This window comes from Heptranchias perlo, chromosome 20 (genome assembly GCF_035084215.1).
Source record: "Heptranchias perlo isolate sHepPer1 chromosome 20, sHepPer1.hap1, whole genome shotgun sequence".
NCBI classification, from domain to species: Eukaryota; Metazoa; Chordata; class Chondrichthyes; order Hexanchiformes; family Hexanchidae; genus Heptranchias; species Heptranchias perlo.
Genome location: NC_090344.1, coordinates 37,652,476 through 37,670,572, shown reverse-complemented (window position 1 = coordinate 37,670,572; position 18,097 = coordinate 37,652,476). Strand labels below are relative to the sequence as shown.

The window sequence follows — 18,097 nt, the reverse complement described above, 5'->3', positions numbered from 1 at the left end:
CCTGCCTTACAGGATCATGCAGCACAGAAGGTGGCCATTCGGCCCACCGTGCCTGTGCCGGCTCTTTGAAAGAGCTATCCAATTAGTCCCACTCCCCCTGCTCTTTTCCCATAGCCCTGCAACTTTTTCCTTTTCAAGTATTTGTCCAATTCCCTTTTGAAAGTTACTATTGAATCTGCTTCCACCGCCCTTTCAGGCAGTGCATTCCAGATCATAACAACTCGCCGCGTAAAAAAATTCCTCATCTCTCCTCTGGTTCTTTTACCAATTACCTTCAATCTGTGTCCTCTGGTTACCGATCTAATACTACTTCTGACTAAGGGGCTTCCACTCAAAGCTGCACCTGTCTGCTTTTCTTTCCAGATGCTCTTAGTTTCCAGATGTTACTGTTTTTTTTAATCCCAGCGATTATTCATGGGTTCAAATACAGTTCGCACAGAGAATTAAAAAACATCAGCACACAGGAGCGCTGTCAACAACACACACAATTTGACCAGTGATCCATCTCCAACACGTAACTTGTCTGGGTCGCAGTGATCAGCACGCACGTGTAGCACTGAACACGATAATAAATCAAATGCTCATCCTGCACAGTAATATTATCACCATGCTCCCATCATAATTCGACAGGTACCCTTTACATTATGGGGAGTTCCCAATTCAAATCACAGTTCTGATCAAGGCATAACCTTTTTTTTTTGGTTATGAGGGTGTAGTTTGACTTGTAGCAACACACAACTGTTCCACTACTCTAAGGACATAGACTCCGAGCAAACTTTAAACCACAAATTGGCACATTCCACAACACATTTTACAAGTTTTTACCTCTGAAGGTAGAGTGTAGTTTTAAACCACGTTTACACAAGAATTCCAGTGTATTTACACAAGGAGCTCTACAGTCGAGAGAGGAAACCTATCAATTGACAACATTTAAAATATTTTCTTGCTCCTTTCACCCTTTAACTGGAGCACTTTCCATTAAACAATCACCTAAAGTACAACTTTCTTTCTCTTATTTTTTTTAAAAAACATCTCATGTTAAATTCACAACAGGCAACAAACTCAGGTAAACATTTGATTCCTCTTAAAAGACCGCACAGCTTCAGATCCCTACAATGAACAAGAAGTTGTTAAAGGGACCGAGCGCTCCACCTAAGGGCCTCGCAACGCAGGAACTCCGCAGCATCAATGTGATGCTTTGCAAAATGGCACCGATCAAAAGTATCACTATTAGAAGAAATTACAATAAATGCTGCGTTGGGGACCCTGAAATTGGCTCTACTGAGTTCTGGTCTTGCACGACTATTTCATGAGGTGTCAGAGCCACTTTAACTTGGATATGATTGTCGCCATGTTTAAGAGGCACCTAACTGTGCCTGTTTGTAAGGGAACTGCCCCTAAAGAGATGCCTCCTTGACTCAATGATTCAACTGCGCTTATGTACAATCGCCTTGTTTTGGATGCATGTACAGGTGCCAATCAAATGGCACGTGGGCGCATCGTGCCGGACTATCGATGGTCATCTATTTCTTTGCTTGCAAGCTCGAAAATATGCTGATGACTAAGCTTCAACCCGATCAAGTTTGAAAAATTGTTCAGCCCTATTATTAAGATTATATGATTTTTATCTTCCCCCCCCCCCGGCACAAGGAGACATGGAGGAATTGAAGGTCGGAGAAAGAGAATCTACCTCTTCTGGATTCCATTTTGATTCCCAAGTGACCGGACCGGTGGAGAAGGTCTATGACGCAGGCCAACATTCATGAAGTGATATTCAATGCACGTAACAATTGCATGGGAAAAAAATCCGCGCCTGCCATTTCCTTTTTTGTGAAGGTGACCCTGGATTCAGTCTCCTCCAGGGTTTGTCCTGTCCTCTTGATGTAGTGCAGCTCAGTCAAAATGCAGCTGCAGAAAAAACTGCGATTCATTTTTAGTAAAATATCACATTTTGAAAATCATCACCTGCAAAAAACGTTTAGTGTGCTAAAATTGAAAATCACCGCCGTGTTGCGAGGAAAAGAACTTCTACCGGATATTCATCAGCTCTTGCACTCAGAGTGGGACACGTGGTCACACTTGTCTGAGCACCACTTGCTCATGCACTATTTTATAATACTGCATCTTGCATGTAATGTCGAAAAGCAACTGCATCATTTCCTGATCGAGACCAATTCACTGATAAACTCCCAGTTCCTTTTTTTTTTCTTGTTTTTTTTTTAAAATACAAAATTTGTACATTTTGTACATAAACTATAAATTTCAAATTCAGGGACTGCTTTTGAAATCAACCAATCAAACTTACATAAAATACTTACAATTGGGAAAAAAAACATTTCATTTCTTAAATTTCCATTAAATGAAACCCTGATTTATTCTTTTTTTTTAAAAAAGATTAGATATTAAGCTGTAGATATGAACTATTTGCACCATCCAGTTTGTGACCAATAATGAATCCTACAATACACCAGTCTTTACTCTAACTGGCTCAGCCATAGCAGGATCCATGCAAGAAGGAGTATCATGCTTTCTAGAACTGTACCACTGTCCAAGACAACCCCCCGTCAGCAAACAAGTTTAATACAAGTCAGTCACCAGTCACTGCTTCACGGCCTTACATCTCCCACCCGTTCACCACAATGTACTCAGCACTACTCCGATCGATGCAGCAAGCCAGCCCAAGTCAGCTCTGTCCAACAGTGGCGGTGCTGTGTCAGCAGATTGGCTCCTTTTTTTTTTGCTGCTTCACCGGAGAGAGAGAAGTTGTCACCGGCAGTCAGAAAATACAAACCCACTTCGGTCGCCACGATCCACACCGCTCTGGCCCACTTGTCGATAAAACCTGGTACGGGTTAGGCCGATCGGGACGCACGCCTTCAAACCGTCGTGCGCTGGATTAACGGTTAGGTTACAAACAAAAAAAAAAAAATTGGTCCTTCCAGCCAAGCCACGTTTTCAAACTACGGTGGAGGAGGACGAGGCTGCGGATGGCGAGCTCGAGTTCCAGAAGAACCACTTGCGTTTTAACTGCCGTTTCTGGCACAAGTAGTCCTCTTTGTCACGTTCCTTCCTGGCTCGCTGGTAATGATCATCTTCTTTCAGGAACCAGACAGGAGGCCAACGGTGCTTTTCAAAATAGTCCTGGTTTTCTGAAAGCAAACGTCAATCAAACCATGAATGAAATGTCGGTTTCTCACTCACTTCACATTGCACTGGAGAGGGGCTCGACTTGCCTTTCTAAGGTGAGTAGATCAAGCATGCAGCCTTTTACAGCGCTCCCTCCAACCCAGTTGAAGAAAGAAAGAACTTGTATAGTGCTTTTCACAACCTCAGGACGTCCCAAAGCGCTTTACAACAAATGAAGCACTTTTTGAAGTGTAGTCACTGTTGTAATGTAGGAAACGCGGCAGCCAATTTGCGCACAGCAAGCTCCCACAAACAGCAACGTGACAACGACCAGATAATCTGTTTTAGTGATTTTAGTTGAGGGATAAATATCGGCCAGGACACCGGAGAGAACTCCACCGCTCTTCTTCGAATAGTGCCATGGGATCTTTTACCTCCACCCGAGGGGGCAGACGGGGCCTCAGCTTAACGTCTCATCCGAAAGACGGCATCTCCGACAGTGCAGCACTCCCGTAGTACTGTACTGGGTGTGTCAGCCTAACTTTGGTGCTCAAGTCTCTGGAGTGGGGCTTGAACCCACAACCTTCTGCCTCAGAGGTGAGAGTGCTACCTTAGTCAGAGATATGATAGTCAGTCTGGGTCCGCCTGCTAGTGGGAACTCTGCACTCCATTCTGCCCACCAGAAAAATGGCATTCCTGGTGGGGAAGCAGGAGCTACTTCTAATTCATCTAAAAAATATACCATACTTAGCAGTTTTATGGGTGGGACCACAGCATTGGTGCTTCTGCCAAAACGGTGCCATGACATGTTCAGGCTTTTCCTGTATACCACAATGTTTCCACACTATTTTTAATCTGGCTTCCCTACGTGCTTTTTTTTTTTAATATGTTCTTGTGTACAAACACCAAAAGAGAGTGTGGAAATGACTATACTGATAGTTTCCAGAATTTTCTTGGTATCCTATCTTGTGAAAACAGGAAAATACCCAGCTAACTTGACCTTTTTATTGCTAAATGCCAGCTATAGTTTCTAACTCTTTCTTGATGCCAATCTCCTTGTTGCCCTCCATTCCTCCTGGTTTATCTTGGCTTCCACGAACTCTCACTCAACTTTTTTTTATTTCTCCCTCTAACGTTTCTTTCTCCAAGATCTCTGTGTTCCCCCAATTCTGGCCACTTGTGCATCCCAGATTTCCTTAGCCGCTCCATTGGCGGCCGTGCCTTCAGCTGTCTAGGCCCTAAGCTCTGGAATTCCCTCCCTAAACCTCTCCACCTCTCTTTCCTACTTTAAGACGCTCCTTAAAACCTAACTCTTTGACCAAGGTGTCCTAATATTACCTTATGTGGCTCGGTGTCAAATTGTGACTGCTAATGCTCCTGTTTCTTTTTCGTTCATGGGATGTGGGTGTCGCTGGCAAGGCCAGCATTTATTGCCCTGCCAAATGCCTTGAGACGTTTTGCTACATTAAAGGCGCTATATAATTGAAATTGTTGTTTCTGCCTTCTCATGTTTCTCTTTCTCATGCGTCTCTATCAATTTTCTTCCTCCTGTTTCTTTCTTTTGTTTCTCTCTTCCCTCTGCTGACCCTCAGATTGCGGTGGACCATCATCCAGCCAGACATGAACACTGTATCACAACGGTCTCCTACAGGGTCTGTACTAGGTGGAACTCATGATTCTGCTTGCTGGCTACAACCATTTTATCATGCCACATGCAATTAAAAAAAGAATTAACCGAAGTGCAATTAAGAGAAATTCATTCCCATATTCACGTTCAGAGAATGAGGGGCTGAGAGGGTTCAATTATGAGGTTAGGTTGCATAAACTTGGCTTATATTCTGTTCAGTATAGAAGATTGAGGGGTGATCAGATTGAGGTGTTTCAAATGTTAAATGGATTTGATAGGATAGATATGGAGAAACTATTTCCTAGGGCAGGGGAATCAAGAACGAGAGGACATAATTTTAAAATTAGAGCGAGGAGGGAAATCAGAACGCACTTTTTCACAGAAAGGGTAGTGGAGATCTGTAACTCTCTCCCCCGAGAGGCTGTGGATGCTGGGAGTCAATTGTAGCTTTCGAGACTGAGACAGATAGATTTTTGTTCGGTAAGTGTATTAAGGGAAATGGAGCAAAGGCGGGTAAATGGATGAGATACAGATCAGCAAAGATCTGATTGAATGGCGGAGCAGGGTCGAGGGGCTGAATGGACTACTCTTGATCCTACGTTCCAATGTGGGAATCCTGTAATATATTGGAATTCTCTAATGGACAGGGCGCTGTTACCAACAATGCCAAACTACAGCACAAAGCCATACTGTGCCTTTTAAACGACAGGGCAGCTGTTCTCATTATTAGATCCCAAGTGCTCTCATCTACTGTTGTGTTACTGCCTTCAACTGGTAGGGTGGGACAGCTTGAATGGATCTTCCCCATACCTATGATCAATACTGCCCCACAACAGTTTGACAGCACATATACGTACGGGTGGTATTATGAAGAGGTTCGATCGGGTAGAGGTGGAGAAGATGTTGCCACTTGTGGGGGAGTCCAAAACCAGGGCCCATAAATATAAGATAATCACTAATAAATCCAATAGGAATTCAGAAGGAACTTCTTTACCCAGAGAGTGGTTAGAATGTGGAACTCGCTAACACATGGAGTGGTTGAGGCGACCAGCATAGTTGCATTTAAGGGGAAGCTAAATAAGTACATGAGGGAGACAGGAATAGAAGGATATGCTGATAGAGTGAGATGAAGTTAAAAGGAGAGTGGGAGGAGTGGATCAGGAACACCGACAGACATGGTGGGCCGAATGGCCTGTTTCTGTGCTGTAAAAGTCTATGTAATTCTGTGTGTAGGTGGGAAGACACCAGAATTACTCACAGTTCCCCCATCCTCAAGATTAAACACTCCAACACCTCAAAGATTTGCATCTGACAGCTGGCTGATGGCCAACGGAACTCGTGTATGGAAAGAAATGGAGCTTAAATAGGGGCCTTCAAAGTGAGTGAAGTTTCCATACAAAAGTTACAAGGTCAACCCCAGGACATATTTGGGGTCATCAATTTGGAAATTATTCTGAACAGAATGCCTTGAATCTTTTGGCACCCAGTCACTCCTTCTCTACAAACCTGACCCACTTCCAAACAATGACATTCCCTCGGAGTAAGAGGGTAAATATTTTCATCCGTTTTATGAGCATCATAATTTATCATAACCCTATATAAACTTGCTGAAAATGAACACTTCCGTGATGTACATTACTGAGCTGCAAGGTACAAGAAGCCTGCACTGAATCAGTGAGACCAGTGCAGCAGGTTTACAAATGCACTAGTGTAAGAACGAGTGGCCGGAGACAGTATTTCTATCCAAGAACACCTAATGTGAGTCTAATGATACAATCTCGAACCTCTCACGTGATACAGTGAGCCGTGGCTCAGTGGGCAGCACTCTCGCCTCGGAGTCAGAAGGTCGTGGGTTCGAGTCCCACTCCAGAGACTTGAGCACAAGATCTCGGCTGACACTCCCAGCTCAGTATTGAGGGAGTGCTGCACCGTCTTTCAGGTGAGACGTTAACCTGAGACCCCGTCTGCCCTTTCAGTTGGACGTAAAAGATCCCATGGCACTATTTCGAAGAAGTGCAGGCGAGTGCTTCCCGGTGTCCTGGCCAATATTTATCCCTCAACCAACACCACTTAAAACAAATTACCTGGTCACTATCTCATTGCTGTTTGTGGGATCTTGCTGTGTGCAAATTGGTTGCCGCGTTTCCTACATTACAACAGTGACTACACTTCAAAAGTACTTCATTGGCTCTGCTCCAAAATTTGCGCATCGCCACTGGAGGCCTGGAATCAAACAGGTGCACAGCCAGATGCAAACAATTACACAGAATGCACAGCACAGAAACAGGCCATTTGGCATGCTGGTGTTCATGGGCCTGCTCCCACCCTACTTCATCTAATTCTATTAGCATAATCTTCTATTCCTTTCTCCCTCATGTACTTATCTAGCTTTCCCTTCAATGCATCTGTGCTATTCACCTCAACTACTCCTTGTGGTAGTGAGTTCCACATTCTAACCATTCTCTGGGTAAAGAGGTTTCTCCTGAATTCCCTATTGGATTTATTAGCGACTATCTTATATTTATGGCCCCTAGTTTTGGTCTCCTCTACAAGTGGAAACATCTTCTCTACGAGAAACTGCTTTTACCCCCCTCTCTTGACGGCCAGCAATTCACCTTCAAATTGCTTGGTAATGTCAGATGTCGGGACAAGAATGGGACATCAGGCCAACTTCAGTGTGAGAAAACAAGCTAACATATCTACACAAACGGATAACAAACACCAGTTTTTGGATCATAGAATCATACAGCACAGGAGGCCATTCGGCCCATTGTGCCTGTGCCGGCTCTCTGAAAGAGCTGCCAATTCGTCCCACTTCCCACTGCACTTTCCCCGTAATCCTGCAAATTTTACCTTTTTTTTTTAAAAAGAAGTATTCATTCAATTCCCTCTTGAAAGTTACTATTGAATCTGCTTCCACCACCCTTTCAGGCAGTGCATTCCAGATCATAACAACTCGCTGCGTAAAAAAAATTCTCCTCAGCTCCCTCCTGGCTTTGTTGCCAATTATTTTAAATCTGCATCCTCTGGTTACCGACCCATTTGCTAGTGAATGAAGTTGACAGGGAGCGTGATGCCCAGGACCCTTGGAAGTCGTCTTCCTTCTGTTTAAAACATCACGATGACCCTAGCTCACATCATAATGTATCTCTGACCCCACCACCAAACTCTCTGCACCTATCGTGCAGCATGGAACCAAACGCCTCTGACTGCACGAGACTCTAAGGATGAATTAAAGAGCAGTCAATTGATACCCTGACTCTCTTTTGAAGTTTCAAGGAACGTTGAAGAAATAAGGGGCTGAATGAACCCTATTAATTGCATTGCATCTGTTGGGAATTACGATGATTAAGTTGGCATTGCAAAGCAGACCACGTGGATGTTGCTGAATGAGAAAGGCACTGGAATCCTACCTGTAGACTTGGCCTTCATTTCCCTGGGAAACTTGCGACACACATTGTTGTAGTTCGTACAGATGTGGTGCAGGCACCATTCCGACAGTTGATGGGCACAGTGGAACTGTACGGAAAGCAAAAGAGAGAGATACAAGTAAGCTTATTGTTACTCTTCACTAAATATACTGCACAATTATATTTTTTGTCAATCATCGGCCAGCATTATAAAATCTACAATTCTGGACAACAACTTGCATTTATACAGCGCCTTTAACGTAGTAAGGTGATTCACAAGAGCGTTATCAGCCAAAAATGGACTCCAAGCCACATAATAAGATACTCGGATCGGTGACCAAAAGCTTGGTCAAAGAGCTAGGTTTTAAAGAGCGTCTTAAGGGAGGAGAGAGAGGTAGAGAGGGGGAGAGGTTTAGAGAGGGAATTCCGGAGCTTAGGGCCAAGACAGCTGAAGGCGCAGTCACCAATGGTGTGGTGAAGGGGGATGCACAAGAGACCAGAATTGGAGGAGTGCGGAGATCTCGGACAGTTGTACCACATGGCGTGTGCCAAGTGTAGCAAGCTTGGGAGGAACAAGGTGACTTTGAACCTATGGCTCCCAGAGCTCTTCACTACTGAGATGTCTGGGTCTGCTGTGGACTAATTGATAGAGATTGATTGCGACGATTGGTCACCAACCCCATTATCGTTGTATCATGCGACTAATGGGATGGTAGAAGGCCAACCAGATGGACCCTGGTCTGATGTTGTCTAGTAATTCCTATGTTCTTCACCGTTGAGACCAAGAAGGAAACTAATCCATCGCTCGTCTCTTGAAAGGCGCGAACCACCTCTGGAGGCCAAGGGGCTTTGTGTGCTGATTTCAATTCAAAGTGGGGCTTTGCACACAGCAGCTTTGAAATAAAATTAGCATCATGCAGCCCCGTGGTTTTCTTAAACTCCAAACATTTATTATTTTGTGCCCTGACCAATTATCAGGATTGTTGACCTGAGAACGTAAAAACATTCTGGGAGCAGAAAGTCATGTTTTCTCAACCTGTCCCCAGGTGTTTTGCATCCTCTGTAAAACAACTGTTTGCATCTTTGACTCATTCTGCCCATCTCCTGAGGAGTGGGTCAGGCAACGCCTTGATTTTAAAACTCTCTTCCTGGTTTTCAAATCCCTCCACGGCCTCGCTCCCTCCCTATCACTGTAACCTCCTCCAGCCCTACAACCCTCCGAGATCTCTGCGCTCTTCCAATTCTGGCCTCTTGCGCATCCCCGATTTTCGTTGCTCCACCACTGGCGGCCGTGCCTTCAGCTGCCTGAGCCCTAAGCTTTGAAATTCCCTCCCCAAAACCTCTCCGCCTCTATAACTCTCTCTCCTCCTTTAAGATGCTCCTTAAAACCTACCTCTTTGACCAAGCTTTGGGTTTCCTGTCCTAATGTGTCCTTATGTGGCTCGGTGTCAAATTTTGTCTGATAACGCTCCTGTGAAGCGGCGGTTTACGACATTCAAGGTGCGATATAAATGCAAGTTGCTGATAATGTTGGATTCTAAAATCTCGATCTCAGCCTTGTGGCAGGTCAAAGCTGCGATCTTTGATAGTGTGGCAGGGATTGCATTAGTGTGTTCAACGCTGCAGTTGACACTGGGCTCAGAAGCAAGTGCAGGAGTCTCCGCAGGAGGCTGACAGAGTGACTCAGATGAAGGTCATGATGTGGAGATGAAGGTGGCAAAGAATCTGCACTGAAGCTTCAGAGTTCGCAGGTGCGACTGGAGAGTTCAATGGCTTGCCTCCATTTGAGATTCACTGTGAGCTGCCCTGGAAAACCACCTCACAGATGTGCGATTTAGGTGAACAAATTATGAAAAAGACTCAAAGATGCCAGGAGGTGATTGCGATGCATTAAGGCATAACTGGGAGTCTTTGAATTACCTTAAAGGTTCTGAGCAAGTAAAGTTTGCTAGCATGAGAAGGAAGCAGAAACATTTGTTTGAAGTAATTTATCCAACCCGTCCGGATATCGGTTGCACAGTGTGAATTCATGTTCTTGCCATGGGTGCTTCATCAGACTGTTAAGACCTACATCTGCATCCATGATTTGCGCCACAGGCAAACTTGATCCCGACCGCTGGTGGGAGGGACTGGAGGGGAATAGTGAAGATGCGGAGAGGAGGCCAGGGGGCATGATTTTAACTCGGCCGGGTGGAGGCGGAAGGGGCGGTGGGTGGAGTAAAAAATGTTTTAAATCTAAAACCCGCCCACTTCCAGTTTTCAAGGAGGCGGGACGAGGGCCGGTTGGCCAACCCGCTCTCAGGAGGCAGGTTGGTTACTAAAAGCTTTCAAGGAGGCTGCGGGCCTCCATTTTAACCCCTAGGAGACAGGAATCCCGGGCCTTCTACTCCCTGCCACATGAGAGGAGGCGAGAAGGCCCGAAACAGCAGGTAAGTGGCCTTTACAGCACTGCTTGCGGGCCCGGAGGAACAGGAGTGCTTCCCCCAGGCCCAACAAGCCTACCTGCAGCGGCCACCCCACGATCTCTGACCCGACCTCCTCCTCCCGCTCTCTGACCTCCCAATGACCCCCGATGACTCAGCCCCCACCCTGATGACTGAACAACCCCCCAATGACCCCCGACCGTCCCCCATCCCCCCCTCCCAATCTAAGACTTATCTGCTTGCATCCTCTACTGTCCTCTTCTCCCGCGCGACTAGGACCAGCCTGTCAGGGGGATTTTAATCGGGGAGCCAGGAAGGGGGGGGGGGGGGGGGTGGAATTCCGTCAAAAAAAAAATAAGACGACGTCCTTCTGTAAAAATCGCAACGATGTCTGGGAAACCCACTCCCCTGCCCCCTTCCTGGCTCCCCGATAAAATCAGGTGTTACCCTGAAGAAGCAAGCTGTCCAGGCCAGTCTGGCATCTGATGCAAGCCCAATTCCAAGGAGATTGGCTGCCCCGGTGCCCGGTCAGATTCACTACTGGGCCGGCAGGTGGGTGGGAGCTGCAGTTTGGCCAGTCGGCGCCTCCGGCTGTGGTCCTGCAGCCCGGCAACAGACAGCGCGGGACTCCCCCCCCCCGACTTGCTGGTAATATTACATCGCGGCGCTGATCTAGTCATCGGGCCGTCATTGCATGTTATGTGAGGCCCTCGCCGACCTTTAGCAGGGGCCTCGTTCAGGGCCCTGAATTGCCCTCGTTATTATTACGGCGGCCAGGAATGAGGTCGGGTTGAAGGCGGGATCTTGATGGTCAAGATTTTAACCCCTCGCCCGTCCCTTTCCTGCCAGTTTCGGGGGGGGGGGGGGGGGTTTAAAATCAAGGCCGTTGTGCCAGACGGTTGTCTGTTGGGAGTACAACAGTAAAGGGTTGCTGGGAATAAAAGTAATTCCACCTTAATTTCAATAACAAATTATGTGCACGATGCTTGTGGCCAGGAGATAACAGCACAACTTTGTAATTAAGCCCTTTACATGAAAATTGCATTTAGGTTATATTCCCTATATTACTTGTCATTTTTTTGTCCTTTTGGGAAAAGAAGGGATTAGGAACCAGTTTTAATCATGAGATATTCAATGAGGCGCATAGCCTCTGCAGCTTGAGACAGAGGTGTGCTTTCTTTTTATAGAACCTAATTATATAGTTGAAAACAAAATTCCTCCAGGCTCCAATGATCACCTTGTGAATAAGAATGAATTCTAGCATGTTTAATTGAAAAGTTTTGATTGAAAGTTTACTAATTGAGGGATTGAGGTCATGAAATCAGTTTAAAAGGACAATATCCTCTTATTGTTCCATGCTTTCAGCTCTCCAACTAAGCTCCATCCAACACCTTCACCGGAGTAGGTGGAATACTTCGAAGTATGTTAGGCATTAATTTTAAGGTGGTTTGTAGGGAATATCTGGTGTAGAATCACCTGCAATGGCTTCTCTTCCCGCTCCCGCATCGTTACCTCTGGAATCCCCCAAAGGACCTATCCTTGGCCCCCTCCTATTTCTCATCTACATGCTGCTCCTCGACGACATCATCTGAAAACAAGTCAGGTTCCACATGTATGCTGATGACACCCAGCTCGACCTCACCACCACCCCTTTCGACCCCTCTGCTGTCTTTGATTTGTCCGGCATACAGTACTGGATGAGCAGAAATTTCCTCCAACTAAATATTGAGCAGACCAAAGCCGTTGTCTTTGGTCCCCACCGCAAACTCCATCCCTCTCCCCGGCCACTCTCTGAGGCTGAACCAGACTGTTCACAACTTTGGCGTCCTATTTGACCCTGAGATGAGTTTCCGACCACATATTCGCTCCATCACCAAGACCGCCTACTTCCACCTCCATAACATCGCCCGTCTCCACCCCTGCCTCAGCTCATCTGCTGCTAAAACCCTCATCCATGCCTTTGTTACCTCTAGACAAGACTATACTATTTAAATGCTCTCCTGGCCAACCTCCCATCTTCCACCTTCCATAAGCTTGAGCTCAACCAAAACTCCGCTGTCTGTATCCTAACTTGCACCAAGTCCTGTTCACCCATCACCCTTGTGCTCACTGACATACATTGGCTCCCGGTCTGGGAACGCCTCGATTTTAAAATTCTCATCCTGGTTTTCAAACCCCTTCATGGCCTCGCCCCTCCCTATCTCTGTAACCTCCTCCAGCCCTACAGCCCTCCGAGATCTCTGCGCTCCTCCAACTCTGGCCTTTTGCATATCCCCGATTTTAATCGCTCCACCACTGGCGGCCGTGCCTTCAGCTGCCTTGGCCCGAAGCTCTGGAATTCCCTCCATAAACCTCTCCGCCTCTCTCTCCTCCTTTAAGACGCTCCTTAAAACCTACCTCTTTGACCCACCTGTCCTAATATCTCCTCATGTGGCTCGGTGTCAAATTTTATCTGATAATTGCTCCTGTGAAGCACCTTGGGACGTTTTACTACGTTAAAGGTGCTGTATAAATTCACGAATAAGTTCCCCAGTATTCCACATTCAGAAGTGGTCCAAATCTTCATCACCTATTTTCCATTCAGATTTTTTGGGTTGACAACATGGGGACTTCTTTGGGATCATTTGATTTTTGGTCAACCTTCTGGAAACCTGTCATCGTGTTTGACTCTCCAGCTCAGGCTACTGCGAAATCCATACAGGCAGCATGTTTGGCCAATATGGAAAGCACATTCTCTTCCCTGCCCCCGACCTGGTCAGTCCAGAGAGCTCAAGTGATGATTGGCACAAGCCAAAAGGTGGCCAGGGACACTGCTGAAGTTTAAATCACTTAAAACCACGTGGCATAAAGCATCGGTAAACCTCCTGCAGCTTGCCCAGCTAGGACCACCCTACCTGTTGGGGCACTGGGGTGCAGATTTACCTGGAGCAGAATGGGTAGAATTCCAGCTCCGGGTTCCACTAATGAGCCAGGTTCTGAAGTTCCATCACTGGGTTTGTACATCTTGAAGCCACCTGGACCTCACATACACGATTTACTTGTTTTCCTTTCTCCGCTCCCTTAACTCTCTATAAAGTCCAAGACTGAAACACAGTTCCCATCTTGAGGGGATCATTTCTGGCATTTGAGACACTCCGACACAGGGTATGAGGAAAAGCTTCTTGTCTAATCAGTGTTTCTCCTCTCAGCTCTAGTCTCCAATATCTGTTGCAACTTTTCTTGCTACTTTTTTGCCATTACTATTACTATAGTCTGATTCCTCTTGCTCCTAATGACCATATAACTTATTCCATGTAAATTTCCTACTTTCTGCTACCTCATTAACGACATGAAGTCTCATTGCACCAACTCTGACTTGTTCACTCCCACGATCTCAGCTGTAAAAGTCTTCTCCTCTGTCTTTCCTTTTCTCTTACGATCTACAGAATTCTCAAGATCAAGCTTGGTGTCATCTGACTGTTTACATAGAATTTACAGCACAGAAACAGGCCATTCGGCCCAACTGATCCATGCCGGTGTTTCTGCTCTACACAAGCCTCCTCCCACCCCTCTTCATCTAACCCCATCAGCATAACCCTCTATTCCTTTCTCCCTCATGTGTTTATCCAGCTTTCCCTCAGCTACTCCTTGTGGTAGTGAGTTCCACATTCTAACCACTCTCTGGGTAAAGAAGTTTCTCCTGAATTCCCTATTGGAATTATTACTGACTATCTTGTACTTATGGGGAAGACCAAAATGAGGGGCCATAAGTGGAAACATCTTCATATCTACCCAATCAAACCCTTACATAATCTTAAAGACCTCTATCAGGTCACCCCTCAGCCTTCTCTTTTCGAGAGAAAAGAGCCCCAGCCTGTTCAATCTTTCCTGATAGTTAGAACCTCTCAGTTCTGACTTCTTTTTTTTTGATTTCTTGCCTAATCTCTTCAATCTTGGCACCATGTAGTTTGCCTCGTCGTCATGGTATCTCAATTTTTTCTTGTTGCTGTGTTTTTTTTCTTAAATCTCTCCCGAAGGTATTGATTCCTCACTGGCGTAGAGTCACACAGGCCTTTCTCTGGTACCTCATGTAACTGACCATTCTTCACAGTGTAGCCTTTGACCGCAAGTGTTAGCAGAAGAAGGAGGGAATCACAGCCTGTCCTCACCAGAGCTCTTTCAGCAAGGGGGTGCTGTATCGCAATCAGGAGCAGCAACCCTGTTTTTATTTTAGATTAAAATGAGCATATCAAGAATGTTCTTCACTGAATCATTCATGTTAAATATCCCCCCAAAATCAGTCGATTTTGGTTCCTGGTAGCAGTGACAGCTCAATCATGATTTAACTTACAAGTTCTATCTTGAGAAACCCAGTATGTGCAAATAGAGGTTGCTGCTGAGCTTTGTTTTCCTGTTGGCTTTGATATATGCTCAGGGATTTGCCAACAGGCTTGGACATTGATATTGTTCCATAAACAACACGAGTGATTTTTCCCAGTTTGATCTCTTTTACAAACATGTCTTTTCAATGTTTGGTTTTCTGCTAAATGCCATGGGAATCTGATGATGGGGCCAGGTGATTTCTTCAAAGCAACCTTTCACTGTTGGTGCAGTGTATTGAATTGAATTGTATGTAGAATGGAAAGTAAAAAGGCTGAATTATACGGTCCTCCGTTGTGTGGTATCTGTCGATTGGTTTCACATTAATGAACATCATATACCAGTATATTCTGGAAGCTGTAAAAACACAATTACGCAGAAACTCAGCACTCCCGACATACACTCAATGTAATGTCACAGCATTTGGATTGAAGGTCTGTGGAACGTGTTGGCAGCAGTGGGTGTAAAAGCACTAGTCAGAAATGTCAAGGGATAGGGAGAAGGGTGCATAGCCGCAGAGTATTCTGTGGCGAGTGGCTCACCTCCTGACTCCCCAAATCCTCTCCTCCATCAACAAGGCACAAGTCAGGAGTGTGATGGAATACTCTCCACTTGCCTGGATGAGTGCAGCTCCAACAACACTCAAGAAGCTCGACACCATCCAAGACAAAGCAGTCTGCTTGATCGACAGCCTATCCACCATCTTAAACATCCACTCCCTCCACCACCGGCACACCGTGGCTGCAGTTTGTACCATCTACAAGATGCACTGCATCAACTCACCAAAGCTTCACACACCATCTCGACTATATCTGCTGCTCCTTCATCGTCGCTGGGTCAAAATCATGGAACTCCCTACCTAACAGCACTGTGGCAGCACCTTCACCACACAGTTCAAAACGAAGGCCCACCACCACCTTCTGAAGGGCCAATAGGGATGCCAGCCTTGCCAGCGATGCCCACATCCCAAAAATGAATTTTAAAAAAAGCAACTCTTAAAATGGAATTTCTCCATTTTGTTTGCCATTACATTTCTCTATGCAAGAACACAAGAAATAGGAGCAGGAATAGGCCATACGGCCCCTCGAGTCTGTTCCGCCATTCAGTAAGATCATGGCTGATCTTCGACCTCAACTCCACTTTCCTGCCTGATTCCCATATCCCTTGATTCCCTTGGAGTCCAAAAATCTATCGATCTCAGTCTTGAATATACTCAACGACTGAGCATCCACAGCCCTCTGGGGTACAGAATTCCAAAGATTCACAATCCTCTGAGTGAAGAAATTCCTCCTCATCTCAGTCCTAAATATCCGACCCCTTATCCTGAGACCAAGTCCCCTAGACCTGTTCCCTCCAGCCAGGGGAAACATCCTCTCAGCATCTACCCTGCAAGCCCTCTTAGACTCTTATATGTTTCAATGAAATCACCTCTTATTCTTTTAAACTCCAGACAGTATAGGCCCATTCTACTCAATCTTTCCTCATATGACAACCCTCTCATCTCAGGCATCAATCTAGTGAACCTTCGTTGCACTGCCTCTAAGGTAAGTATATCCTTCCTTAGTTAAGGAGACCATGAGGGAAAAATTAGAAAGGGCCTGTTTTTGGGCGGGGGTAGCACGATCCGCTATTACCCCGCGCCCAATGGCCCCTGTGCAGGCAGGACGAGATTTTCCTCACGCCCGAGGACGAACCTGCAATCTGCGTTGGAAATCAGCGTTGAATGAGGATTCCATGAAATTTGCACTTTCCACCAGCAGGGGGAGCTCCAATCTCTTAAAGGCAGGCTGTCTGTTAGAAATCTCTTAAAGGTAGCCGGTACCTGTTATTTGCTGAAAATAACAGTCTGCTGTCTGCATGGAGTCTGAACAGAGATCAGACATCGCACACGTAAAGCACAGATGCAGGTCCTGTCCCTATGTTTACACACTGATAAGTTATGTTAAAACATTGAATAAAGGTTGCGCACCACTAAATCCCACATCCTCCAATCTGCATGCCAGACCTCACCAATCTGCCGATTTGAGTTTGTACCAGGCCTGTGAGAGTGTGTGCACCAAGGTTCTCTGCTGATGCACCAGAGGCCTTGGTGCAAGAGGTGGACAGAAGGAGGGACATCCTGTATCCATGAGGCGGGGCAAAAGGCAGTGGGAGGCAGCGGGGGGACGAAGTCAATGCCAGGCGCACAGCATCAGGAACATGGATGCAGTGCAGGAAGAAGTTCAATGCTTTGACACGAGTGGTCAAGGTGAGTGAGGTCAACTGTCAAGTGGCGTCTCCTACCAACTGCACCACTAGCCGCATCCACTGCTCCACACACTACACCCCCATCACCCACATACCAATAAACTCTTTCCATAAGTACTCAACTCATCCAATCAGATGCTTCCTCTCACCCTCACACATTACCACTATTGCAAGCTGGCCACCCACAACTCACAGGCCAAACACAGTGGCAGCTATTCAACCATAACAGGCACTTCACCCAGACACAAGAGGAGAAGACAGCACATGTCAGGAAGCAGCAAGTGGCATTGGCATTTAGCCCCTCGAGCCTCTTCCGCCATTCAATGAGATCACGGTGGACCTGTGACCTAACTCCATATATCTGCCTTCGTCCAATATCCCTTAATACCCTTGGTTCACAGAAATCTATCAATCTCAGATTTAGAATTCACAATTGAGCTAGCATCAACTGCCGTTTGCAGAAGAGCGTTCCAAATGTCTCCCACCCTTTGCGTGTAGAAGCATTTCCGAATTTCACTCCTGCACGTCCTGGCTCTAAATGTTAGGCTATGTCCCTGTATCCTAGTATTCAAGTATAGGAGACCTCCCAAAACAGTTACAAATGTCTCGGCAGCCAGAAGCAATAATCCAGCCACTAACCTGTAAATCCTGAATGGTCCCTTTAAATAGCACCGGTGGGGGTCCACCAGGCACTCTAAGATACATTCAGACGGTCGGGGTTAAGACTGTGTTGACTTGAGCGTTAAGTCCCAAAATGGTGTCTATCACTTCAAATCAGCGTTGCACACTGACTGTATCCATTTTCTCCTTACTTTACATGCCTCTGGCGCTCGTTATCTGTGCCTGCGCTAACTCTTATACCAAGATAGCGTCCAGCGCACGGCACGCTGGAAATAGGCGTGCGC

General features: G+C 46.1%; 1 protein-coding gene across 2 annotated transcripts in view; it reads right to left on the bottom strand.

Moving 5' to 3' along the window:
• Window positions 1–2,362: 2,362 nt before the first annotated feature.
• LOC137335712 (rho-related BTB domain-containing protein 2-like) overlaps window positions 2,363–18,097 on the bottom strand; it is an 87,759-nt gene continuing 72,024 nt past the window's right edge. For both annotated transcript variants that reach the window (XM_068001009.1, XM_068001010.1), the window contains 2 exons: window positions 8,167–8,272; window positions 2,363–3,149 (listed from right to left, as the gene is read on the bottom strand). In XM_068001009.1, coding sequence (XP_067857110.1) covers window positions 2,956–3,149; window positions 8,167–8,272 — 300 coding nt within the window. In that variant the 3' untranslated portion in view covers window positions 2,363–2,955. The remainder of the gene's footprint in view (window positions 3,150–8,166; window positions 8,273–18,097) is intronic.